Genomic DNA, 27,599 nt, shown 5'->3' with positions numbered 1-27,599 from the left:
TTTGCGAACCCAGAAACTGTTTAGCGACCACTTCCGACAGTGGAAGAAATTTTGGGAATGTTATAGTCTCCGCCAATGTGCAGTAAATGTAATAAAACTTCTCACTGAAAAAGTTGTTTGCTCGATAAGATTACTGGGGGAATGTAATGAAAATCGCAAAGAGCAAAACAATTTGCACAAATAAGAATAAAAAAAAAATCGCATTTTGCAATGTAATATTCTTTCTTAAACTGTTATTGCATTGTGAATTTTCATTGTGAATTGCGAATTTTCATTGCGCATTGCAAATTTTCATTGCGGATTGCCCACTTTTAAGAAGTGCTTGAAGGTATCGTAATCTTTTTAAGCAAACATAACAACTTTTTTTTATTACATTCACTGTGCACTGGTGCAAACTATAAAATTCGCAAACCTTCTTCCACTCTCAGAAGTGGTTCTAAACAGTTTCCGGGTTCGCAAAAGCTATATTAAATTCCCGCAAAGCAAAATTTGTTCGCACAGAGGCATATCTTTTTACATTGTGAATATTTTTCCGTTATCAACTTTTATTAAATTTCGATTACATACGACACCTTCAAACACTTGTTAAAAGTGCGGAAATAATATTCGAACTGCGAAATTAAAATACGCAATGCAATAACAGTTTAAGAAAGAATATTAGATTGCAAGATGGGAATTTATATTCTTATTGATGCAAATCAATACATTCCCCTAAGTTCAAGGTAGGTAGGCCCATTAAGTGACATTTTAAAGGAATTGTTCAATATAAAAATAGAAACTCAGTAGATAGACTGTGAAAAATAAAATATGTTTTCAATACTTACGAGTTAACCAAAAATTGAATCTATAAAGACTGGAGTGACTGGATATTTAACATAATAGCCAGAACACTAATTCCAGCTTTGCAGCTCTCTTGGGGGCAAATTCACTAAGCCGCGAAGCGCCGAACGCTAGCGTAGTTTCGCTAGTGTTACTTCGCAACCTTACGCCGGGCGAAGTTTCGCTAGCGACGAAACTACGCAAATTCACTAACTTGCGCAGTGTACTGAATGCTACCTTTTACGCTAGACTTCCTTCGCCACCTCAGACCTGGCGAAGCGCAATAGAGTAGATAGGGATTGTTTAAAAAAAAGTAAATTTTTTTTCTAAGTCCCAAAAAACGCTGGCGTGTTTTCTACATGTTGGCTGATAGACTGAAAAAGATCGAAAATTTTTTGGGGCTCCCCTTCCGCCCCCCTACATTTCCTGACTCATGGCAACTTACCTAGACAGTGGGCACATGTGTAGGGCAAAATACAATTTTTATTTGCTGATTTGAAGGTTTTCTAGGCATTTGTAGTGCAGATACGTGTTCCTCCATTGAAATTTGAATTTCGCGCCGTATGCAAATTAGCCTTTGCTAGCGTAACTTCGCTTTATATAGTGAATCAACGCTAGCGCAACTCCGCAACCTTACGCTACCCCTGTGCGCAACTTCGGATTTTAGTGAATTTGCGGAGCCCTGGCGAAACTACGCCTGGCGAAGTGCGGCGAAGTTGCGCCTGGCGCAACTTCGCATCTTAGTGAATTTGCCCCTTGGTTTCCACTGATTGGTTACCAGGTAGTAACCAATCAGAGACATGAAGGGGGGGGGCATGGGCCATAATTGTTTGCTTTTGAATCTGAGCTGCATGCTAAGGATCAATTGCAAACTCACTGAATAGTTATGTCCCATGTGCACCCACCCTCCTTAAATTTGCTGACTAACTCAGAATTAGAGAGCTGGAAGTTGTGTACTGGCTATTATTCTTTTATTCTATTATTCTTTTATGTTAGACACCGAATCACTCCAGCATTTAGTTTTTGGCTAACTATATAAGAAACTTTTTCTAATTTTTCACATCCTATCTATTAACCCAGTTTTTATTGTTAAACTGAACTGTTCCTTTAAAGTACCCAGGTGATGTCCACCAACCTAGGAATGGCATGTTTACTGTACAGTTGTTTCCTAGTAGTATACTTGAGACTGGATCTGGTAACTGCTGAAGATTGCACCCTGTTTGAGTAATGACTCCCAAGTAGTAACCTATAGCTGCTGAATTCTACAGTTGCACTGTATTTGCCCAAACAACCAGTGCAAGTTTTGTGTGAAATGAACCACACTGTAAAGCGCATATGGTCCTACACTTTAGGCAACTGATTAGCTTTCAGTGGTTTTTTTTTCATAAAAAGCAAAGATGATCTATGTATTAGTTAGAGATAGTCAAATGAAAAAAAGGAAGTAACTGATTCTTATAATCTGGTGCTATATGTTAAAATGTTGAGACTAATGGAAGATTCAGTTATAAGCTTAAGGCATGGAAAGGTTCCACTTTATTTTTCTGTTATTATTTTACATCTCAGTAAGCATCACATTACAAAATGTGCATTGTTTTCCACATCCCTGAATCAAAGTATAGCTTAGAAACAGTGTTAAATTCAACTGATTAAATACACAAAGATTTATACGGTGCATATATACAGTATACACACAAGACTTTTTGCTCATGTTAATGCAAAGTCATAAAAACTGATAACAAATAAACCTACTCATGCAAAGAGAACATTAAACAAAAAGGTATAACCGCTGTTTATCCCAACCGTTTACAGTGTATGAATATTCTCTCCAAATGGTGGTTGTACTCTCAGATACAATATCAGGGCAGTTCAGGAGTTTAGACTCAAGTGCGCTAAACATGAAAAGAAAGATTGCAGCTGTGTTTGAGGGATAAACAATATGAAATGTGGCCAAGTTAAAAGAGGTAATGAACAGGATGTGAAAGGATCCAGTAAGGGAGAATTATCATATATTGCATTGTACTGGGAATTCAAACAGCAATACTGTAGTTAGAATTTCAAGACTGAATTTCAAGGTGGTAGTGCAGTGGTAGGAAAGTACTAAAAACCAAATATCTGTATGATGCTTCCCGAAGACAGGATGAACTACACTTGAAAAAGCAGCAGGCACCCTACACTTTGAGGTGTGAAAAAGGGGGCCAACCTAGAAATCATTCATAAACTATATAGAAAAGTACAGTAAGACACAAATGAAGATTGATTTTGGATCTGCAAAGCATAGGAATTTATGTTAAAAAGGAATGGTTAACAATTTTAAGGCACAGGATAAAGCTAAGCGGAAAAATCAGAAAAGGTGTTTGAATTTGCCAACATAGAAATCATTTGGTATTTTTGGTCTCTTCTAAATTTGCAGTTTAAACAACAGATTGCAGATTGTCCAATAAATCAAGATACTGTAGGAGTTTTGTGGAGGGGATTATAATAGAAACACAGAAAGGAATGAACAGACACTATTTAAGACAAAAAGGTAAAGTTCTAGAAGTCACAGTGGATAAGTAAGATGAAAAAGTAAAACACAAGCACATTGTGAGTAGAGAAGACAATTGAAGTTTCCCCCAGGGTCACAAAAAGGAGAAAATTAAAATTAAGCAAAGGGTTTTGGTACAAATGTTATGATAGGGATGATGTGTCATTTGTGGGTATAATCCATATTGCTATAGATAAAGTCTACTGAGCATTGGCAGGCAAATGATTTTGTGTAAGTACTGAATATGGAAAACAAGGAGCATGAATTTTAAAATGATTGTTAATGGAAATTGGTGAACAAATAAAGAGAGGGTGGGTAATTATTTATTTGGTTATATGACGTCTTCATAAAGAAAATATTCTTGTACATCAACTAAGGTACAATGTATAGCCTCTTCAACATTTACCTGAAAAAAATGTTTTCTAGACTAACTAGGAGCACACCTCACATGTGTTCCAAAATAATGTCACCATCCCCCACTTAGTTACACAAGAAGGGAACATTGTTATAGCTATCCCTTTGCTGGCTTGAGACTTGTCCAGGATAGCAAATACTACTCCACTTTTAACTAGCTTGCAGTTTGCTAACCCATCTTCTGCTTTTACCATTTACTCATTTGTGGGATCATTGTGGCAGTCAGATATGAACGTCAGAAGTTAAAATTAATCCTAACCTATATTGCTGAAAAATTTAACATTTCCCGTTGATTCCTCCAAGTAAGAGATCATATATGGAATTTGGAAATTTTTAATAGAATGGGAATGTAGGAAAAATAGTTGTTATCTTAGTATTGCCACTAATGGATGCAAAAAAGAGGCACATAAAGCCTATTACAATGCAACTTAATGCCATACTTTGCCTAAAGTCACAAACAAACAGACGCCTAATCCTCCTCCACAGGTGTCTTCAAATGTCAGTACCACACTAAATCAAGATATGTTTAACTGTGAAAATATTGTTTTTTTCATGGTCATTTTCTGTTTTCTATATAATTACAGTTTATTGCTCTTTTTATTACTGCTTCATACAGTAAAGATATGCATCAGTCCCTGCGGTTACACACTACACTAAGCAAAACATACTTTTTGCTATATTATTTAAAATATTGAACAGATCCAAAATACATTAGTTGCATGTCTTCTTTATACACAAAGTTCATTCAGAGTATAAAAGAAGCAAGGGTTTAAAAATAATCATTTATAAATGAACACAAGTGCTTTGTGCAATTTCAGAGGCAACTTGCCATGGTTTTTACCTACATTACAGCCTATTCCCCACTGGATTTCAGAATAATTATGGCAGTAGGCATATCTGGGCCAAGCACAACTGTACCCAATGCTTTAAAGGAGAAGGAAATGTGTTTGTACTTGGGGGTGCCAAAAGTTGTCCCCCTGGATGGTGCAGTTTTCTGCTGATAGGAGCATCGGGCTGGGTGTCAGGTAAGTAAAAAGAATCACTTGGGGGTGCTTAACTTTTGCCACCCCCACGTAGAAATGCCTTTCCTTCTCCTTTAAAATGTGTTTTGAAGAACTGGATGCAAGTTGCATTCAAAATTGTAAAGATGGTGCTGGTGCATGTCAGTTGTGCCTATTGTGGGAACCCCAGAATTACTAGCTTGGCATCAGGGGTGATTCTGGGGCTGCTGCTGGGTTAAAACCTGGAAATTCTGATTTTAAAGAGGCGCTTTTTGTCGCCCCCTTGTAACTGGCCACTCGGTGCTGTCTGAGGCAAGGTTCTCACCTAGCCTCGTGGCAGGAGCGGCCCTGCTTTGCGATCTGGATTTACCAATCCAGAGCTCCTGTGCTTTAGTAGGTGCCATTGTGCACATTTCATCAGAACGGACACAAGGGACTTAGTACTTAACTACACAGGGTTGTGTTTGGATGTAAGTACCTTAAATGAATAGTATCAATATGTTTAAATGCTTCATTTTAAGATAACTGCACTTTCAGCTGTAATTGTAAAAAACCCATTTTATTTTATAATCATTGTTTTAATGTTCAGGTACATAGGCTGTAGCAGCAATTATTGTTGCTTCAGCTCTGCCAAATGTATACATTCTCTAATGCCAATGGTATGCTTATAACCAGCTGGTATTGCAACAGTTGCTTGTGATCTGCCTTACCTTAACTGAGGAAGACAAAATGGCACATTTATAATCCATTAGATGTTATCAATCTTTAAACCCGGTACAGTTTTGCACTGTTGTATTCTCTTTTGGCGGGAAAAAAATCAGTGACCATTTGCACCAGAAAAAAACCTAGAAACATGTGAACATTATTATTGTGCTCCCCTTACCCACCAAACAAACCAATGGGTTTGGAGCCCTTCTCAGCACACCCCTGTCTTTATGAGTGGCTGCTATTGAATGAAACTAGCATTACATCTTCAATGAAGAGCAGTTGTAGCATAGTGGAAAGGAAAAGTAATAAATACTGTATTACAGAGCTAAAAATGCTTTAACTGTAATGTAATTTCTTCTTCCCAAAATGCATATTTATGTAAGTTTCACTATTTCACAAATTTTTTGCCAAATAGAAATATGCTACTTTTGCTTTTCACTATTATCCATATAATGTTTTTAATTCCTAAAAGGCGTCTACTTACTTTAAAGAATACGTCTATTAGTAAAGTGAGAGTTAATTTGTGAAAGAGCTTCTATAAATTAATTTATCAAGGGTCGAGGTGAAAAATCGAATTTCGAATTCGAATTTTCAATTTTTTTATGGCTAAAACTAAGAAATTCGACTAGGGAATTGTTAAAATTCGATTTGATTTCTTTTTAAAAATTCGACATTTTTGAGATTTATCATACACTGTGGCCTTTTAAGAACCTGAATTTGACTATTCGCCACCTTAAACCTGCCAAATTGCTGTTTTCGTTTATGGAAGACATCCTGGGATCAATTTGAAGTTGTTTGCAGCCTTCCTCTGAGAAAAAACTTGAATATAATTCAACTCTAATTCAATTCAAATTCGATTCGAGTTTGCGGGTTGAACCTATTCACCCAAGTTTCAAAAATTCGATTTTTAAATAAATTGCAATTGGACGAATTTCAAGTTCACGGGGAGTTTAAATAACTCCCATGAACTTGAAATTCGTCCCTTGATAAATCTACCCATACATTCTATACAGGTATGGAATCAGTTTCCTGGAAACCCAATATCCAGAAAGCTCAGAATAACGGAAAGGCCATCACCCATAGACGTCATATTATCCAAATAATCCAAATTTTTAAAAAATATTTTCTTTTTCTCTGTAGTAATGAAAAAGTACATTGTACTTGATCCTTATTTGAAGCAGAACAAGATTTTCTAGCAGACGTAAGGTATGGAGACTACAATTAAGGAAGGACCCATTATCCGGAAAGCCCCAGTGTGACGTTAGGTATCCCAAACCCAGAACTAACCCTAAGGTTCTGGTCACGGCTCACTGTTCTGCCTATAACAACCGACTTTCACTTCAGGCGGGGCGCTCTGCTACTCCGATGCTACCAGGTCTTAATGTGAGAGGACCAAGGAGAGAGTTCTGGGCGAGCAAGGGAACCATATGTGCAACAGGAACGGAGAATAGGAGTATGGTCAAATGACAGGCAGAGTCAATACCAAAACAGGCAGCCAGTACAAAAAATCGGGAACAGGAACGTTGTCAAGGTCACAGGCCGGGTCGGTATACCAATAAAGCAGTAACAAGACAGGATCCGAGAGAATGGTCAAAGCACAGGCAAGGGTCTGGACAGGCAGCAAACAAGACTTGATCAGGGTCAGGCAGGGTCAAGAATAGATTAGAAAAAAATAGAGATTGCACCCAGGAATAGACCTATGTTGGGCAACAAGCTATGAAGTCACGTGCAACGATGCATATCCCCGGAAGCGGCTGAGGCACGCACGCCACTTCTTATTAGGACACAAAAGAGTGCACATCGGCGCTGGGTCCCTGCCTTGGGTGCAACGGGCATCCCTGTTGCTCCTACGCTAAACCGACAGGTACTTTCCTCACACCCAGGTCCCAAGCATTCTCAATAACAGGTTCCATACCTGTATATAATATCCTCCATATACCATATGGCAGTTGTCAAAAGAACAATTATTGCAAACTGTATTTAACATGAAATCTTCATAGTCATATTGTATTTAACATGATTTACAATTCCATGTAATTATCTTACTGTTATTGCTCAGAATGTATGAGTGTCAATTTCAAATTCCAAAACAATAAAAATACTTTCAAACTGAACTCACCTCAAAAATCTACTTCTATACTAACAAAAAAAGGTATGAGTGAAATATAATTTACAATAGGTATTCTGATCATGAGTCTTTTTTTCACCAGTAGGCACAAACTATTAGCCAAAAAGCTTACCGAAACGTACCTTGTTACAAAGAACCAAAATCCAATTTTATTAATTGGAAAAACTTCACCTCCAGCATTAAATGGGCAAATATATTATTTTCAATATGAATGCTACAAATGATTTATGTTTTGAAATTGATACGAGTATTTAAAATATTCCATTAAAACATGGGTTTCTTTGAAAAATGCATTTTATTTTAATTACATGTGAATTAGCTGGAAGAAGCTGCAGGGAAGCCCAGGCTCTTACTGACTTAAGCCTTCTCAGCAGTTTGTTAAATTCTAGCCTCAAATCCCTTAAGGGAATGGTGGATTCAAAGCAGCTTTTAATCATACCACAGGGAGGGTGAAGTAGTATGTAAGTAGGTCATACAGAAAGCATTGCTAGTGCATAGGTTACTGTTTTATTTAACAACTAATGTGTCATATATTGAATGTACCTTTGCTGTTGACATTTAAAAAGATGCTATAACTGGGGTCAAACACAATGGGAAAGAAAAATCCTATTTTAGAATGGGGAATATAATACTTATATTCAGTAAGTGTAATTTGCTACTTAATACTAATTGGTCATTTTAATCTCTATATGTAACATCTGTATATATATTGTATATATTGTGTTTATTTAAGTAAAAGGATCTGTCTGTCTATATCTATCCCTCTGCCTCTCCCGCTATACCAGTGGTACATTGATTCAGAATATTGGTGTGATTTTTTTTTAATGTCGCTATAGAACTTTTCAGTTCTGAAGGGGTTATTAGCTAAGTCTTAGGTGAAAAATATTGCTGTACATGTGTCTATTCAAAAGAAGCCTAAATATATTAAAAGCTGTGTGTCAGAGGATAAAACCTTCTTGGCTTCCCGATACAGCAGAAATGCATTCTTTAGAAATATATTCTAAGAAGCAGATCTAGACATTAATAGAGCCTTTTAAAACTAACAATGTCTGGGAAATCAGAAATTCTGCAAAGCTACATTTCTCTGTTGCATTCAGCATTTGTTTCAGCTGGAATGCTAATTCGGAATCATATCTTGACAACGGTATATTTTCATAAATCTGATAGGCCAGCCCAGAAGTAAACACATTGCTATAGACTCTAACAAAGAGAGTGTTATGCAAAGAAGTGGTTGGATTATGTGCTACCCTCCCTAAAGTACTGTAGCTTCACTTTTTTTTGGCAAATATGTTTGGATGGGTTTATTCCACGTATACATTGTACAGTATATGGTACTGCATCTGGAAAGAATGCCAAACTACAATACAAATATGCAGAACCATACAACAAAAAAAAAGAAAAATAATGTTTCTACCCATAGCAAATGCCATCTCCACTGTGTAACATAAGCTAGTTACATAGTCAGCATTCTTTATTTTGTTACATGATTTGATGCCTAATGTCAGATACAGTGGTAGCAATGGCACAAATCCAATGAAAACCATATTGGAGAGGAAACTACAATCATATGTGGAGAGCAAGAAATATGTATTTGTGTTATCTCTCTTTTCCTTCCCAGGCAAGCTTTAACTAACTTGGAATGCTGGCAATTACATTTACACTAGTTCTCTGTATTATTCTTCAAATCTTTCAGTGCACTCATATAAGGGTGTACCTTACCTAATTCTGTACCAACTGCATTTCTTATGTCTGTAGAGTGTTAAAACAGGGAGTTAAACATACCTTTTGAATTTACTGCATATAAAACATACAATGAAGTGCATCAATTAAACATTTCTCAAAATAATGGAGTATATTGGCCTTCGTGACACAGCCCTGTCCTGGTTCTCTTCTTACATCACCAATCGTTCCTTCAGTGTCTCCTACAATGGAGTATCATCTTCTCCCCTACCTCTTTCTGTTGGAGTTCCTCAAGGCTCTGTCCTGGGACCATTACTATTCACCCTCTATACTTCCTCCCTTGGCAAATTAATAAATTCGTATGGTTTCCACTACCACCTCTATGCTGACGATACTCAGATCTATCTCTCATCTCCTGATCTCAACCCAGAACTCCTAACTCGCGTCTCCTCCTGCCTGTCCGCTATCTCTACCTGGATGTCGCAACGCTACCTTAAATTAAACCTCTCTAAAACTGAAATGGTTCTCTTTCCTCCAAGCAACACCAGTAGCATCCCCGAAGTATCCATCATAGTTAACAATTCCACTATCACCCCCTCTCCCCAGGCCCGGTGCCTTGGGGTTATCCTAGATTCTGCCCTGTCATTCACTCCTCATATCCAGTCACTTATTAAATCATGTCACTTCCACCTAAGGAACATATCCAAAATACGATCATTTATCACCCAAGACGCTGCCAAAATTCTTATTCACTCTCTCATCATATCGCGTCTAGACTACTGCAACTCTCTTTTAACTGGCCTCCCCCTCCAGAGGCTGTCACCTCTCCAGTCCATAATGAACACTGCTGTGAGGCTCATACACCTCAGCAACCGCTCCTCCTCTGCCTCGCCATTCTGTCAATCCCTGCACTGGCTTCCGTTACCTTTCAGAATCAAATTCAAATTAATGACACTGACTTTCAAAGCACTTCACAACTCTGCTCCACCCTACATCTCTGAACTCATCTCTATATACTCACCCACTCGCTTACTACGCTCCTCTACTGACCTGCTACTCAACTCTTCTCTCATTACCTCCTCACATGCTCGCATTCAAGACTCTGGAAGGGCTGCACCCCTCCTCTGGAACGCTCTCCCACGGTCTGTCCGACTTTCTCCCAACCTTTCTGCTTTCAAAAAATCTCTGAAAACGCACTTCTTTCGAGAAGCCTACCCTCACTCTGCTTAACTACCAAACGCAACACCACATTTCTCACCCACTTACTTCGATCTTGCCCACTCCCACACCTTGTGTATTACTCCCTTCCCTTTAGACTGTATGCCTATGCATAGGGCCTTCCTCACCTCTTTGTACCTGTATTGATTGTGATGTTTGTTACTCCATATATTCTATATATGTAATTCATGTGATGTAGTTGTATAATCACATTTACTTTACAGTGCTACGCAATATGTTGGCGCTATATAAATACATGTTAATAATAATAATAATAATATATTCATTGAGATCTTTAAATATTTCTGTGTATATATATATATATCATCTTGATAAAGGCCCCGTGTGGGTCGAAACGTCGATCTAAATAAAAAATTTTTTTATCTTCAGACAAAAGTCCCTTGCGTGCAACAGCCTTCTTTCTACAAATTTTATATACATATATTCTGTTGGCACCAGGGCATGATCCTTCTTTGAAGTGTGTGCAACAGTCTTACAAGCTGTATATATATATATATATATATATATATATCTATATATATATATATATATAATTTCTATAATTGATATATTCATGGTTCAAATGCATGGACGTGTTGTTTTAAGAAGTTTCTTAATTATACATAATATACATTAAATGAAACACTAAACAAACATACTGCACTATAATGTGGTTATACCATCTGGTATATTTAGGACTACATCTTTACATACAGTAATTAACTGTGAATGCTACCTAAATAATGATATGACAAAAGTATATGGGTGGGGTATAACAACTGTTGTTTAGAATTAGCCAATATTCAATATTACTGTCAGGGAAAGATTTACTATGGTTCGAATGGTAAATTAGACTTTGAATTTTCAAATTGGTTTTTGGTCAAAACTCAAGTTAGAATTTAAAACCACCAACTTGAATTTTAATGGGTGACCCTGGAAACAGTTCTAATTTGATACTTCACCACCTAAAACCTGCCAAATTCATGTAGAAGTCAATGGCAGAGGTCCATTGAACCATTTGAAGATGTTAATAGACTTACTGACATTCATATTTTATTGAAAACTTGTTTCGAATTCGATTAGAATTTTTGGGTGGTTCCTGTTCAATCAACTGTTAGACATTTTTTCATAAATAACCTCCCATTCAAGAGAAAACATTCAAATTTATTAGCATTAAAACTATTCACATAACTCTAAAGAGGTTATTTATTAAAGTCTGAATGCCAAAAATTTTAAGTTTTTTTAATGTAAAATCAGAATTTTTAGTGGAAAAATAAACTAAAAGTTTTCAAGACCTATCGTGTTTGTAAATGTCAGTGGAAGTGGTCCCTCTCCTATTTGGAAGTTTCTGTGGTCTGCTTTGGAATTAGCCTGAAAATTGGACTACCTCAGGCTTTTCGGGTAAAAATCTGAAAAATTCAAGATTTTCAGGCAAAAGCCTGAAAAGATAGAGCAATTCAGGGGAAAAAATCTGAAAAATTGTACTATTTGAATTGTCGCTTGATTTTATTGAGTTTGTCCCCGATCTGATTAAATTGTGCTTTTTAATAATAAATAAGGTCCTGTCGTGGATTTTAGTTTGGTCAGACTTTTTTTTATTTAAATACTCAGAAAAATTCAGATTTTGATAAATAAGGCCCTAAAATTCGACCTGATAAATAACCCCCTCAATGTCTAACCAAGATGCCCCCATTTTTGTAAATTTTTAGAACAGTTTCTTCTCGTTTTCTTTTGTTTGTACAGCGATATGGTCTTATGAATGAAATATATCCAAATTTGCACTATCGGAACCTCTGATATAAAAAATACTATATCATCATGTTATAAAAATTATTATAATATTAGCTATAATAGCCTATAGTTGTCCAGGGCTTTGAAGCATCAGATCAGTATATGATATTGAACACAGATGTTGTGGATTTGGGTATTTGCACATGACTGTGAAATGCATTCCGCAGATGGGCATTTACAATATCAGCAAACATATACTGTATCTATGCACCTTGCTATTTTCACAAAGTGGGAAAAATAAGTAATGTCAAGAATGTCATTGTTCACTGTAGTTTTATAGCTTGCTTTTATTGAAGCCAGAGACACCATACCAAACAATAAAAACCAGAACCAAATTCAAACAGTTTTGGAAAGAATGCATAATGCCAATGATAAAGTTGGTTGGAGAAGGAGAAATAGTTGCTGGTGAACTATTTCACTATTTTTTTGTTATTACTTACCACTAGAATGTGTATATTGCCATGTAAGATATATATTACTTACATTTAGCAACTGAAAAGAGGTGTGACTGGTGGTATACCTGTTCAGTTTTGGACTGGGATGCCAGGGGCCCACCAGAAAACCTTAGACAGTGGGCCCACTTTCCAAACTATTACTCCTCCTCTTTATTCTCCTAGTCTTTTATATTTACTTACTATACTCTGTTCTTCCAATATTGAGTCTCTTTTTTTCTCATAAAGAAATAGGTAATGAAATAACAATGAAATTGGCCAAATGGTTAGAAGCAAGAGGGTCCACTGACACCTAGGCCCAACAAGAGTCTTCGTGGTATCCCAGTGGGCCAGTTCTACACTGTACCTGTTCATAGTTCAGGTAAAACAGATATAGAGAGATGCTTTAGCAAGAAAAAAACATACAATGCTCACCAATGCTGGGATCCAATATAAAGTAATGATAACAATTGGTGCTGCCTTGTGCAACAGAAAAATAAGAGAAGAGCTCAGAAGAAATATTGAAATGGTACAGAGATGCTAAAACTAAACCAAAACTGATGAAATGAGGTACAAAGTGATTTGGTAGAGCCAAAATGTATTTCATATTTATATCATATAGGTAGTTGCAATGCTTTTGCAAAAAATTATAGTGGGACTTGTATTTTGGCCATTATTACACTGCCAAAGCAGCTGCAGGATAACACTACTGACACTACCAAGTTACCTTGTAACTTCATGGTTGACAATCTATGAAGAGGTTAGCTTTTCAATGTTATTATGCTACAGTGCAGACTTCTTTGTTTGTGCTAGACTAAAAAGTAAAAATAAGAATATTCAGACACTAAGGGGCCGATTCACTAAATTCGAGTGAAAAAAACTTCGAATTTCGAACTATTTTTTGGGCTACTTCTTCGACCATCGAATAGGCTACTTCGACCTTCGAATACGACTTCAAATCGAAGGATTCGAACTAAAAATCGTTCGACTATTCGACCATTCGATAGTCGAAGTACTGTCTCTTTAAAAAAAAAACTTCGACCCCCTAGTTCGGCAGCTAAAAGCTACCGAAGTCAATGTTAGCCTATGGGGAAGGTCCCCATAGGCTTTCCTAAGTTTTTCTGATCATAGGATATTCCTTCGATCGTTGGATTAAAATCCTTTGAATCGTTCGATTCGAAGGATTTAATCGTTTGATCGAAGGAATAATCCTTCGATCGTACGATCGCAGTATTTGCGCTAAATCCTTCAAATTCGATATTCGAAGTCGAAGGATTTTAATTCCTAGTCGAATATCGAGGGTTAATTAACCCTCGATATTCGACCCTTAGTGAATCAGCCCCTTATTTATCAAATGTCTAAATCCAATTAGTTTAATTAAGTTTTCCTACTTTAACAGAAGTTAAAAGATTGTTATTGTTTCAAAACTTGTTTTAGTGACAAATCTTTGGATCAGTTGTTTGTAAGTTTTTGACTAAAAAGGTGTGCTGTGCTTATTAACTAGACAAAACAGATGGAAAATCCAGACAAGCAATTGTGAAAATTGGTGAAACATTTGTTATTCACTAACAATTAGTGATTGGCGAATTTCTCCAGTTTCGCTTCACTGAAAAATTTGCGAAACTGCAAAAAATTTGTGAAACTTGAAAATTGACACACGCGTCAATTTTGACACCAGCATTAAAGTCAATGGGTGTCTGAATAGTGTTGACGCGCCACTGTTTTGACATGAGAGACTTTCCCGATGCGTGCCCTAAATTTTTTGATGCCGGTGGCGAAACGCAGAAATTTGCAGCGAATTTGCGTCTGCCAAATTTATTCGCCCATTACTACTAACAATCAATTTTAATCAAATTTATATGACTATTTTCGATAGACTTTTCCGCAGTAATTGAATGCCAATGGCAGACAGCATTTTGAATATTTTTTCCTATGAAATAAATTACATAAGCTAAAGTTACATGTGATGGAGTAAGTCACCCCTGTCTTCATGTTACCTAAAGGTTCAGCAATGTTAAATGTGTATTGTAAGCAAGGGATTTAACTGGCACAATGTCAGATGAAGCAGTCAATTACAATAACCCTTCTAGGATAACAATACTTATGTCCTATGGGCTTTGTTTTCCTGACAGTATCTGTTTAGTGGATCAAAGTGGTGTCAATTAAACGTTATACTAAAATGAGTGCATTATTTCACATAATAAGTAAACAATTTATCATTACACACTATTGGCTCTTATTTCTTATGCTTGAAAAGCAGGTAGTCAGTCAATTTCTTAATGTTTTAATAATAGTTTCCAGAATGATTTGTGATTTACTCAGTAGATTGATAAATTTACACTGTTTTACGGCATAAAATGTTATTTGAGACTTCCTTCGAGTGGAACTAATTTTGTCTCATGGATCACGTGTGATGATCCTGAAAATGAGTTGATAAGTACAATAGACAGTATTACATTAAAAGGAGAGTTACAAAAAATCATATTATGGTGCATTCCTGATGCATTTGTAACTAAAATCTACAAAATAATTAGTAGTATGAATGACTTTTATGCTGAATACACGTTCCCGCTAATACTAAAAAAAAAGGTTGTCTAAGGCACCTTTTACAGACTCCTTTAAAAGATTTCTGCTTAGTTCTACCTTTTGTCTATTTGCATGTTCCGTTCCTTGTATGAAAGCCTCCTCTCATTAGTAAGAGCCTTCCAATACTCAGGTGCCACAACATGAAATAAAAGGGATAAGGCACTACTTCTAGGGCCAACAGAGCCCAATTCTAACTAGTACTGTATGTGTAATTTCTTAGTGGTTTGTGCCTAGTGCAGGCTGTCTCTGGTGCAAAATTGATATGCTTTATCATGAAGGAGTACAATTATGCTAATATCTAGAAACATCATATGGGTAGAAAACGTTTTTGTATGTTATGTAACTTAAGTAAATTCAGTTAAAGTTTTTAAATGCCACCATTCCATTTTGCGATTTACTAAACGAAATTTGTATTTGGAAAAAAAGTTTTAGCAGTTAAGGCCAAACAAATGCATGTTTTTTTAGATACAACAAGGGGCACATTTACTAAGCTTGAGTGAAGGATTCGAAGTAAAAAAACGTCAAATTTCGAAACCATCGAATAGGCTACTTCGACCACGACTTCAACTTTGATTCGAACGATTTGAACTAAAAATCGTTCGACTATTCGATAGTCAAAGTACTGTCTCTTTAATAAAAAACTTTGACTACATACTTCGCCACTTTAAACCTACTGAGCTACAATGTTAGCCTATGGAGACCTTCCCCATTAGTTATTATTATTATTTTCTAAGCTTTTTCTGATCGAAGAAAAATCGTTCGATCGACTAAAATCCTTCGAATCGTTCAATTTTTCGACCAATCTTTCTAATTATTTGCGCAAAATTGTTCGAATTCGATATTCGAATTCGAAGGATTTAGCTTCGAGGGTCGAATTTGAGGGTTAATTAACCCTCGATATTCGACCCTTAGTAAATGTGCCCCCAAGTGTGGGTAAAAATTAGGCATCATTGCTATTTAGATAAAAAAAATGATTAGGATGGTTCCAGTGTTATTTTACCCAAGTGTAAGCTACAACATTTTGCAGAAAGTCTTGATGAGAATTCTTTAATGGTTACTAGATAACCTTATTGATGCATTTTGCATTCTAAATTTAAGTTCTGCGTATCTTCTGCTATAATCAATTAAGTCCCATCGTTATCACAGTTGTACAACAGACCATGTAAAGTCTATAGGAAAGATATCAAACGTTACAATTCGAGAAAAACAATTAAGAACTATTTCACAACTAGATGGGTGATAGCAAAGTCAATTCAGTTGCAAACACAGTAATGAATGCTGTGGAACAGTCAATCCCATGATTACATGAGTTTTGGAACAAGTAGGATTGTTCTGATTTTATAGCCCACTAGATAGGTTCCTTGATAAAATGTATGGATTACCTTTTTCTTCTAAAATCCATTTGACTAGACAAGCTAATGAACAACAGGTAGTGGTGATAATGAAAAAGGTAATTACATCTCAGCAGTAAGTTAAAGTTTTCTCTTCAATTCAAACCTTCAACCGTTCTGACATTATCCAAGCCTACAATATGAATTAATAAAATTAAATTAATAAAAACAAAAGCTTCTATAACAACCTGGATCTTGTATTAATTTGTAACTCATGCTAATTATATCTTCATGGAAAAAAAAGGTTCCATAAAAATAGTTATTATGCTTAGCTAGAGAACAAGCACTTTACTGCTACACGCTGACCTCAGAAATAACATAGCCCCAAGCAATCTGTTGTGTCGAATCTGAATGGAATAAAAAAAAATGAAGTTCAATGTTTCACTGTGTATTTAATCTATGTAAGTGTAATTTATCATAACTATTGTTGAACAGTGCCATCATTATCATTAAAAAGCTCATAGTGTTATTAATCATTTCACTTTATAGGCATCCACTGTCAAAGTAAACTTTATTGTCATCTCAGCAGTATACGAATACACAGTGAGATGAGACTGCAAACATCAATATGGTATTTTTCAGCTGGAAGAATCCCAGGGTAACTGGTTGTCTCTCTTGCAATACATGGTTGCATATTAATAGGTCCTGAAGGCTAGGTATTCTGCCTAGCTAAATGTATATAGTTAGAACGTACATAGAGGCAAATTAATATTGGTGTGTAAAAAAAAAGCAGTGCTTAATATACACCAAACATCAGCACTTTAAAGTCATAATCATAATAGATCAAATCACATGTATTTATAAAAATGTTTTAATTATATTAGGTTTATACAGGCTGGAACTAGGAGTAGGCAGAGTAGGCACGTGCCAAGGGCACAAAACTTAAGGGGCGCCAGGCACTTACCTTTCACTGCTGCCTACCCCAATCAGGTCTACAATTTCCGGCTTAATGCGCTTGTTTGCACACCTGTGCGCACCTTCGATCGGTAATGGGAGTGATCTTGGCAATCAGCGTGCATGTGTGCGCACACATATATCCACGCATGTGCACACTCATATCCGCATGGGTTGCGGAGGGGCCGATGGGGCCGGCCCGGTTGCTTGGGGCACCTGGCTGGTTTGGCCCGGCCCTGGGATTATATATTTTATATTTGTATGAATTTAAATTCTGGCTTTAAAAGAATTGTTGCAATGTAAAAACTGCAGAAGTTTTTCATCATCTAATATTGTCCCATTGACTTTTATAATTTACACCTGTCCCAGAGAGGTGTAAGAAAATGCAATATATCTGGTGTTAGTCTAAAAAAAAAAAAAGTATGCAATCTACTGTGCATGAGCCGAATGTCACAAAGTTTCCCGATTTCACTTCGTGACATTTGGCGCATGCGCAGTAGATCCGACCCGGGAAATGTTCCTACTGCGCATGTGCCAGAAGATGCCGGTCAAAGCAGGAAGAAGACGCATGTGGGAGAAGATGGCGACTGTGAACTCCGTGGACAGAGGGGTGAGTAACAAGTTAGGGGCATTTGCCCAGGGGGACAGGTAGGCCAGGGGGAGGAGGGAGGGGGGCAACACAGGGGAGAGGGGGAGGGGTTTTGCGCCCAGGGGGTTTCCTTCTCCTTCAAAGCATCATACACACCCTACTTGCTGGTTGAAGAATATTGGAGCAACATGCTTTAACACAAGCTCCAATATGTAATAAAGGCACTACATTTGCCCAGGTGTAGTAATCTATAGCAACCCATAAAATGTATGCTTTTAAACAGGAGACCAGTTCACGCTACCTGCTGATTGGTTGCTATGTATCACTGCACTTGGGCAAACTTTTTTTTATTACCTAAGCTCTATAGAGTTCTTTACTTAACACCTGCTTTGATCAAACAGGGAGTGCAGTATTAGCTGTGTGTGTTGCACATAAATCACTCACAAATGAAGGATGTGTAAGTGCAGACTTTGTCCTGCCCTAATGCATGCAAGTTACTAGTCAGAGAAAATGTTTTTTCCTCTATTATATAGTAGAAAAGTAGAAAACATGGTTAGCTGGACATGATTTTGCACATTACCCCATTAAACATGGAAACAACAGAAAGACTAATATGCCAGAAAGACATATAAACCTATTAACTCAAGCTAAATAGGATGAATGGGAGATACAGTATAAGACACATAAGATGCTGGCATGCGCTTTGGAAGTGAAAGTACCACTACTTTATACCAGTCCATATGCATTTATCCATCTGTACATTTTCATGTTCTTCCTATTAACATTTACTAATACTATTTCTTAGATCTTGAAATTGGATGTCCACTTGAGTACCAATATTTTGAAATTTTAAAAAACACACGCCTTCCAGATCAGGATGTTGGTTTTTAGTTTAGGCTACAGTAATATACTGTATGGAGTAAGAATATTATTAAGTGTTTAGTGATAAAATACTAAGATGTATCCTTCTCCCATACAAACAATTGCAAAAAATAAGTACCTAAATGTATATGTATCATAATAAATCTACTGTTATGAACATTGCTAAGGCTTTTACATGGGCATCACAGATAATAAAAATAGTGATGTTTCCTTATTTTCAACATCCAGACACTAAAGCATGAACAATTCAAGCAGTTGCAGAGAAGGACCCCAAGTTTAGCTGCTTTGTAAAGATGCCAGTACTGACACACTTAAACTGTTATGATTTCCTAGAATCCCATGTAGGCCATCATTCTACAGGTCAAGCAGAAATGGGCCACAGTGCCAGCAGCTCATGCTGCCCTGATAATTCATGTCACTTCAGACATGGTGACATTCTTCATCGCAAGATGCCATTTGCAGTTACTTATTTTAGGACTGACACATAAGTCAGTTTGTGCAAACAATCACTTGCGGTTTATAATTTGTCATGATAACGTAAAAAATGGACAGAGTGTACCTCCCATATAAAGCAAACAAAAAAAACTATTTTATTATTTTCTTAATACAAAATGTGCGTGGATTTACTGGGATTGCAGCAGGCAATTGTTTTTTTTGGCTGCAATGTAATGCACATCAGACTTGAAAGCTCATGAAGGCTCATTTAATTATATCCTAATCTAAACACTTTCCACTGTGTAAATCCATAAAACATTATGAATGTTGATTTTGTAACTCAACAAAAGTGGTTTTGTTGTTCAAATCCTGTATTCAGTAGACTTTTTTGACATTGTAAAGTCAAATTTCATGGATAAATGGCTGCTTGCTACCCAATGCCTCAAAAGTGACTTCTAAGCTCAGGGTACAATACAGTATTTCTACTAAAACATAAGTATCAAGCTTGAGAAAGGGGTGTGGCCCCAAAACGTTGCAAATCCGCACTTTGAATTAAAGCAAGGGTTTCCCTGCAAATAAGCCTTGTGTGCCGGTATATTTATTCTTTGGCTGAATTTGGAGGTTGCCGTATCCTCTATCACTGAGCACCAGGCTGTTATCTCAAGGGGGTTGCCGTGGGTGTGCGCTTGCTCTACCTTGTTCCAGTACTATCAATCTGTCCTGACACCATTTGCACTGATGCTAAATGATAACTTTACAGGTATGGAATCCATTATCCGGAAACCTGTTATCCAGGAAGCTCAAAATTATGGAAAAGCCATCTTCCATTGACTCAATTTTAATGAAATAATTACAATTTTAAAAAATTATTTCTTTTTTCTCTGTATATTATAATAAAATAGTACATTATAATTAAACCCAATTAAGACACAATTAATCTTTATTGGATGCATTACTTTTTTTAAATGCCAAAAAACGAAGTATCATATTCATCACAATGGCATACAGAGTATCCGATAACCATGGTTGCACAGAAACAAACAATGTTTATCGTATTAGTAAGTTACAATTTAATAGCTGTAGCAATTGAAAAGCTAACACAATAAATCCTGATTAACCGGGGGAATAAAGGGCAAATTAAAGATTAAAATGTTATACCTGTTCTGAATGTATCTAAATTGAAAGAAGATAAGTAGGCATGTTCGCACTGAACTTATATGTTATCCATGGCTGCCATATTTCTTAAACACTTCACATCTTAAACACATCTATTGAAGATAAGGCTGGGCAGTTTCTCATTTGTGAAGTGTGTAATAAGTTTTGTTTTTAAACATGGCATAGTTAGGAAAGGGCATTCTAGGGCTTTGCTACAGTCTGTTGTGCTGCCAGGAATATATGATTCAGTAGGCATTCTTTAACACTGTGGAACATTTCTGGTGGGGCTCCCATTATTGCCACATATGGCAATTTTTGTAAGTTTCCTAGCAATACTGAATAATATAACTGAAGAGTTATATAGCCTTATTCAAACTGAACTGTTCTTGGGCACGTCCGCAATATATAGGCTGTATTTCCTGAGCAAATAAAAATATATTTTTACATATTAAAGGGGAATTCCACAAAAACATAGCTTAAGCTTTTTGAATAGTGAACATAATTTCAAACAACTTTGCAACATGCATCAATTAAAAAAAATGCAGACTTTTCATGATTTTTTTAATGGTTTCTGACAGTTCCTAGCCTACCCGCTCTTCTGCTTATCTTTCTGACTACTTTGCTGAGCTGGCTGACTACTGTTACTTTGTATCAACAGCCAGCTGTCCTTAGACTGCATCCTCCAAGGCCCACAATTCCCTGCACACTTGATTTCAATAAGCAACAGAACATCACAGTGCAATGCATTGTGGGTTATGTAGTTCCTGCATGCTGTCTGTATGCTGTGGAGAAGTTGTGACAATTTGTAACATCTGTGTTTTCGTCCCTCCTTTTTTTTCCAGGATTACAAATGATGCAGAAAGAGAAGAACTGTTAACCAGCTGGATTGCAGCATAGAAAATGGCATTTATTCATACTTTTTGAAGAAGCAGGTAACTGTGATGGGTATATTAGGGGTTTTTGTGTTATGTGTTCCATATCAAATTTTGGTTTGGAAGCCGGAGTTCCTCTTTAAGTATATAATTTAAAATGACTATTGTTATCATTTTATATGAAAAGTTATTATTTCTAGTATATTATATGCTATATAGAAAAGGTCTACAACATTTTGGGGCAGATTTACTGAAAAATACACAACAGGGTAGTAACTGATAGTACCTATCTATTTAAGGTTAAAAGTGTCTGATTTCTACAGGTCACTAGCATTGCAATTATACCCTTCTGCTAAGGAATCAGCCTAGTGTGCTATAATACAGAATATGTAGCAATGCCACCTAAAACTATTATTAGACTATTCTATTAAATCAGAGTTTAACAAAAGGGTAATATTTATACTGTGAAGCAAATGATATAAGGAAAGGGAGATTGAAGCAATTTTGCAAGTAATGTTAAAAAATCGATCAACAACCAGGCTTAACAAGAGCCAAAGGCTCCCTGTTATTTTATGAAATTAAGTTACAATACTCCAAATCATCTATAGTTACTATGAAAACTAACTGAGACTTCTGTGGGTTATTATGAAAATTTGACACATGTATATAAGATTGTAGAAAGATAAAATACAAGTTCAAATTAAAGTCGCCTTTCAACAGCCCGTTAACCTTCACCTCAGGGGAAAAACAAAAAACATAAATGAATGGAAGAACAAAAGGACTCTCCTGTTGCTTTAGGGATTTAACCAAGTCTTTCACAAGGAAAGCCTTAGCTTAATATTTTGTGATGGCTAATAAGAGCTAACATGTCCCTTGTAAAAATAAAAGAATATGGAAATGATTCTCATTGAATAGGCACACTAACAGACTGTAGACCAAATAAATCCCAAAATGTTGTGCATTACTACCCTATATTTGCATATATATATATATATATATATATATATATATATATATATATAAATATATATATATATATATATATATATATATATATATATATATATATATATATATATATATATATATATATATATCCCCCTTAGGAGCCCTGGGTATACATATTTATAATATTACTTGCATAAATATGTTTACCATTCAAAGCAGCAGTTTACACACATCTATCTAATCCAAACAAGATTAGAAACTCTCACTGTATTATTTTGTTTACATTTTTTAAAGGAAACTGTCCCTGCTGAATTTGGAAATCCCCATTATTTCTATGTGCTACCAACCCAGAGTTTATTTTGATGTTCATTGTATAAATTTCCAAATAGTTATGATTTCATAAAATCATATGTGGATTTTTAGGTGAAACATCACAGTTATATTTCACAAATAATTCCCAGGCTATGTATCAGATAAGGGGCCAGTAATGTAAAGTAAGCTTTTTTCCTTCAGTAATTACACTTGGTATAGTACAAACGTGTTACAGTCCCCCTGAAATCTGTATACAATAGCTTTGCTGAGACCCTGTATGGGATTGCATGATGTTTTCTCCATTTGCATGCGGCTGTATTCTACATGTTTATTGAATAAAATGAAAAATATTTTTCTGTCACTTTTGCTCAATGACATCCATCACAGAAATAACATTTCTACTTTAAATTGCCAGCAGTAATATGCATTTGAATGAACTTCTAAACACAGTGACCTCTGCAATGCAGAGCGCCTAATTTCTAGAGTTATTTGACATTTTTTGGCTTAAAACACAAGTAATTTATATTGGTCCCCAGAACAATACCAGCTTTATTCTGGCAAAGGAATAGGCAGCATTACCATAACAAAGAACACAGCCTAAATGTTTAACCTGTTGGCTGACAACATCACCCGTCTGATACGGCACAATTCTAGCATCTGGTGTCAATTTTTTTAAATAAAAACTATTATTTCCCACTTCATGATATATCCTGCCATTTTATTTCAGGTCTCATCAAGTGAGGTGTTTTCAGGGCTATAAGCAATGAACTTTCCATCAGCGGCATCTTCAGCTAATTAACCCGACTGATTACAATAATTAGTATTGATTCACTCCTGAATGACTTTCTAAGCATCCAAGCCCAATCTCAACCGGCTGCAAAGTTCTAGGTATGAATATTAATTTGATGTTCCTCTTTGTTTTGGAGCCCCAACGGTATAGTTTGCAATCTTATACACTTCAATTTGATAACAGAAGCACTTGAGTTTTATTGCAATACAATGAGTGTGTGAATGCATTATGACATGAGGATAATAATGACTAATGCAGGAATAAAGCCAACATAACACAGTTATTCTAAGGCAATGCTATCCCATGGACAATTGCTGTGTATAATCAGTCACACTGTCAGTGCCTGTATGCACAAAGTAGGAAACAAAGGTGTTAATTAATTTTGGCATGTGTAATTGACTAGGTGTTGTCAAGTAATTACAATTAACCTTCTGCAGACCAGTCAAGATTACTGTAAAAAACATAACCAATGTTACAAAGTAAAGTTGAGTTAAAATGCAGCCCAAATGCTAAATTAGATCCACCATATCCAGGCAACAGACAGAGCAATCATATAAAGGACACTCTTACCCTAAAAAAGAAACAGCATAAATTTCAGATACAAATGCTCTCTTATTTTTTCTACTGCAAAGTAGCCCATATCTCTTATAAAGGTAATTTTCTTTCCCACCTATGAAAGTGTGTTCGCTCTTTTCACTTTTCTTTATTATTAATCAGCAAAGGATCAACTCCTGTCCTTTCTGCAATATCTGAACTGGATAACTCATTGCCTTCATAACAACAGATATTGACAAGCTTGCTAGCAACCAGCACCCTACTCTCCAATTTCTGCTATTCAAGCCTTTTGGCTGCAAAGGTCATTTTGTTATTACTGAAAGGAGGCCAGCTCTGCTTAGCTATAAAAATTATATTTTCGATGAACTGGTTTGGGCTATTGGAATAATTTCATACATACAGTAAGAAATAGAAACAGGTAATTGCAATAAGGCAATTTTATAGATAATTCTTTCTTTCTTAAAATTCTCCTGTGTTTTAATTTCTCTATTTTATGCATCACTCAGAGCATTCAGAATTATTCCAAAAATAAATTCAAGGTAGAATAACAAAAGTAACAAAGCAGTTGATTCGGGTAATTCCAAATGGGGATACATATGCATGGGGTACAGGAGACATTTTGCTCTTTAGCAAAGCTCTGCAGCTGTCTGCTCTCCTCAGCAATATCTTTTGACTGATTCATGAAGTGGCATTTGAATTGGCTTTTAAATGAGCCACCTTGTACGCCCTCTCAGTAGGTGGCAATGGAATGGTGTGCTGCTGATAGCAGCTGCTTCCTAGCAATAAATGAAGTCGATTCTGTACTAAGGAAGCTGCAACACACACAGTTATAAAAAGGTATCTATTGTTCACATTTCTATCTATGCAAATTATCATTTATGAACACATAATGTAATTCTACATTTAATAATGTAATAATAATCACAAAAAAGAAAAATCACTGAACTGCAAATAATCAAACTAAAAGCAAGCATGTTCATGTAGCCTTTAGTGCAACTGCAATATTTCACTTAATCTCTTAACATAAATGAATGCATCTGATATATACAATCATCATTCATTTTAGAAATACACCCAGTGAGGGCAAGAGCAAACAAGAAATCTGAACTGATGTAAATCAAGGAAAAGCCCTCCTCCACCCCCCCCATACGCACCTTATCCCCTGTAAACAAACCCATACATGCTTTCCCTACATTTTCGGGTCATTTGGGGACAGCATTTTAAGCTTTTCTCTGTGATACCTTTAAAATTTCGGACAATGCTAAGCTTCCCAAGTTTATACACATATAAAGCACTAAACACTAGTACACAACATATCCAAAGTGAATGGCTTAAGTCACATCCTGCTTTTATAACCTTACAATATAGCATACAGCATATACAGCCACTGCCTAAATATTGAAAATATTCTAGGGTTGCCACCTGGCTGGTATTTTACCAGCCTGGCCTGTAAAAATGATGCTTGATGCCAATGTTATTAATAGGAAAAAATTCCGAAACTATAGGAAGGCCGGTATTTTTTTCCAGAAAAGGTGGCAACCCTAACAGTAGCATGTTGTAAACTTATGGGATTTAGTCACATTCCATAGTCCTTCTAAAAAAAAAACTGTTTGTGAACAGTTTTTGTAATTTGGATAAATGCTTCCAAGTTAGTTAGTAAATTTCTGTCAAGAAAAAGCCACATTGCCTCCAGAATAGACTGAAGTACATTTTGTACTGGATATAATTTGCTTTAAATGGAAGAAAGATTTTGTACACTGTCCTTCAAAGCAAATGCTATATTTATCATTTAATTATTGGAAGAAGCTAACCATGCTTTATCCTATACATAATTGAACATAAGTGAAACATATTGCTTTATTAATGTATTTCTAATTTGGAACTGGCCAACGTATCTGTCAAGTCTCCTGTCACCTTCACATAGTGAGGAAAAAAATGTCTATGACCTGGTCTGCTTTCTCTGCTATTAAAGTGGGACTTTTGCTCCTGGTTGTTCTAGTCATTATGTACAATGCTGTTCTTAAGTGCCCATTGTCAATCTAGGAACATCATTCAAACTTGTAATCATAGCTGTAAGGAACAGCTGAAAAAGAAAAAAAACTGCAAGCTGATGAATATCTGTCAATTTGCTGCCTCTAGTACAGATATAGGAATTCTTGAAGTTCCTTTAAGTAATTAATGGGAAAGCAAGAAGTGCAGTTCAAAAAAATAACAGAAGAAGGGTCTCAGTGTGGTAAAGTGTGAGTGAAAAGGCAGCAAACAAAATTACAGATGATGCTTAATAACCTAAGCATTGTGTCCACCCTGCAAGCTTTTATCAGTGGTAAAATAATGTATAGGGGGAAGGAAATAAAATGCTGCCCCAGACTCGTGTTAAGCCACTTTGACAGCTCTATTGTTTGCATGTCCCAATGTCAGCCCAAAAGATGTATTCAGTGATACAATGTCTGCTAACAAATAAACAAAAGACTGCCTTTTCAACGCTGAATGCTAATTCCTATACAATTTCTGTTCACTACAATATAATTAGACAATACTGTTCTTTGCCCCTCTACAAAGTCTATCAATACAAAAGAGCCAATGAAAAATATATTTATCAAGTGATCCAAATGAAACTCAGCCCTAATGTTTAGGTAGGCTAAATCCAGCTTACAGTATTTAGCGCATTCTAACGTAGAGTTGTAACATTGTTGTCTGATTATTTTTGTGCAATATCAACAATGCATTAATAGCAAGATAAAGGATAAGCTTGTTTTTTTTAAAAATTCACTTTGTGCTAAGTCAAGCAGTTGAATACAGCCTTCCACGGCAAAGAGAGCTACTTATTGCACAGCATGTCTATAGGCTCGACCATTCAAAGAAACTAAACAGCACAGTTAAAACAAAGGAGAATATCACATACCTGAAAAGCAGCTCCTCATTTCTCATAGTAACAGCAGATTTGGGACAGCGCATGCTTTGTACACAGATATTCTCAACAAAAGCCGGTTTAGAAGTGCGCTCAAACATCAATGCCTCAGAAGCTACTAATAGCTATGACTAGTCTCTCTTTTCTCCTCTCTCTCTCTCTCTCTCTCTCTCTCTCTCTCTCTCTCTCTCTCTCTCTCTCTCTCTCTCTCTCTCTCGTCAGTTCTGAGTGGTAAAGCAAAGGGGCCCCTGCAGATTCACTAAGCAGAAATAATCCTCTCTGACAAGTAATGTTGTCTGGCCATAATTTACATTAGTGCAGTGTGCTGCCCATAGGGGCCTTTCCCTGCTTTTGGTATTTGCTGTCTTTTACATGTTATAATTTTCTAATATTAGACAGTAAAAAAGATGATACAATTAAAACATATGATGCCCACAAAGGACACAATAAAAATACTTAAAAACTGATTTTTTGATTTTTTTTTTTAGAAAAACGCATTTTTGATGTTAGATTATTTTTAGTCTCATGAAAATTTTAAGCAAAAGAAGTCAGTTTACTTTCATGCAAA

At 36.1% G+C, this 27,599-nt stretch overlaps 1 protein-coding gene across 16 annotated transcripts in view; it reads right to left on the bottom strand.

The window, feature by feature from the left end:
- The window catches only part of celf2.S (CUGBP, Elav-like family member 2 S homeolog), a 282,887-nt gene extending 255,593 nt beyond the window's left edge, over positions 1 to 27,294 (bottom strand). For 5 of the 16 annotated variants that reach the window (XM_041587455.1, XM_041587456.1, XM_041587458.1 and 2 more), the window contains exon 1: positions 27,026 to 27,287. In XM_041587455.1, coding sequence (XP_041443389.1) covers positions 27,026 to 27,132 — 107 coding nt within the window. In that variant the 5' untranslated portion in view covers positions 27,133 to 27,287. 16 annotated transcript variants of the gene reach the window in all.
- Between the last annotated feature and the right edge of the window lie 305 nt (positions 27,295 to 27,599).

The sequence above is a fragment of the Xenopus laevis genome, chromosome 3S (genome assembly GCF_017654675.1).
Source record: "Xenopus laevis strain J_2021 chromosome 3S, Xenopus_laevis_v10.1, whole genome shotgun sequence".
NCBI lineage: Eukaryota > Metazoa > Chordata > Amphibia > Anura > Pipidae > Xenopus > Xenopus laevis.
Note: the sequence above shows the minus strand (reverse complement) of the source record. Positions and strands in the feature narration are given on the sequence as shown.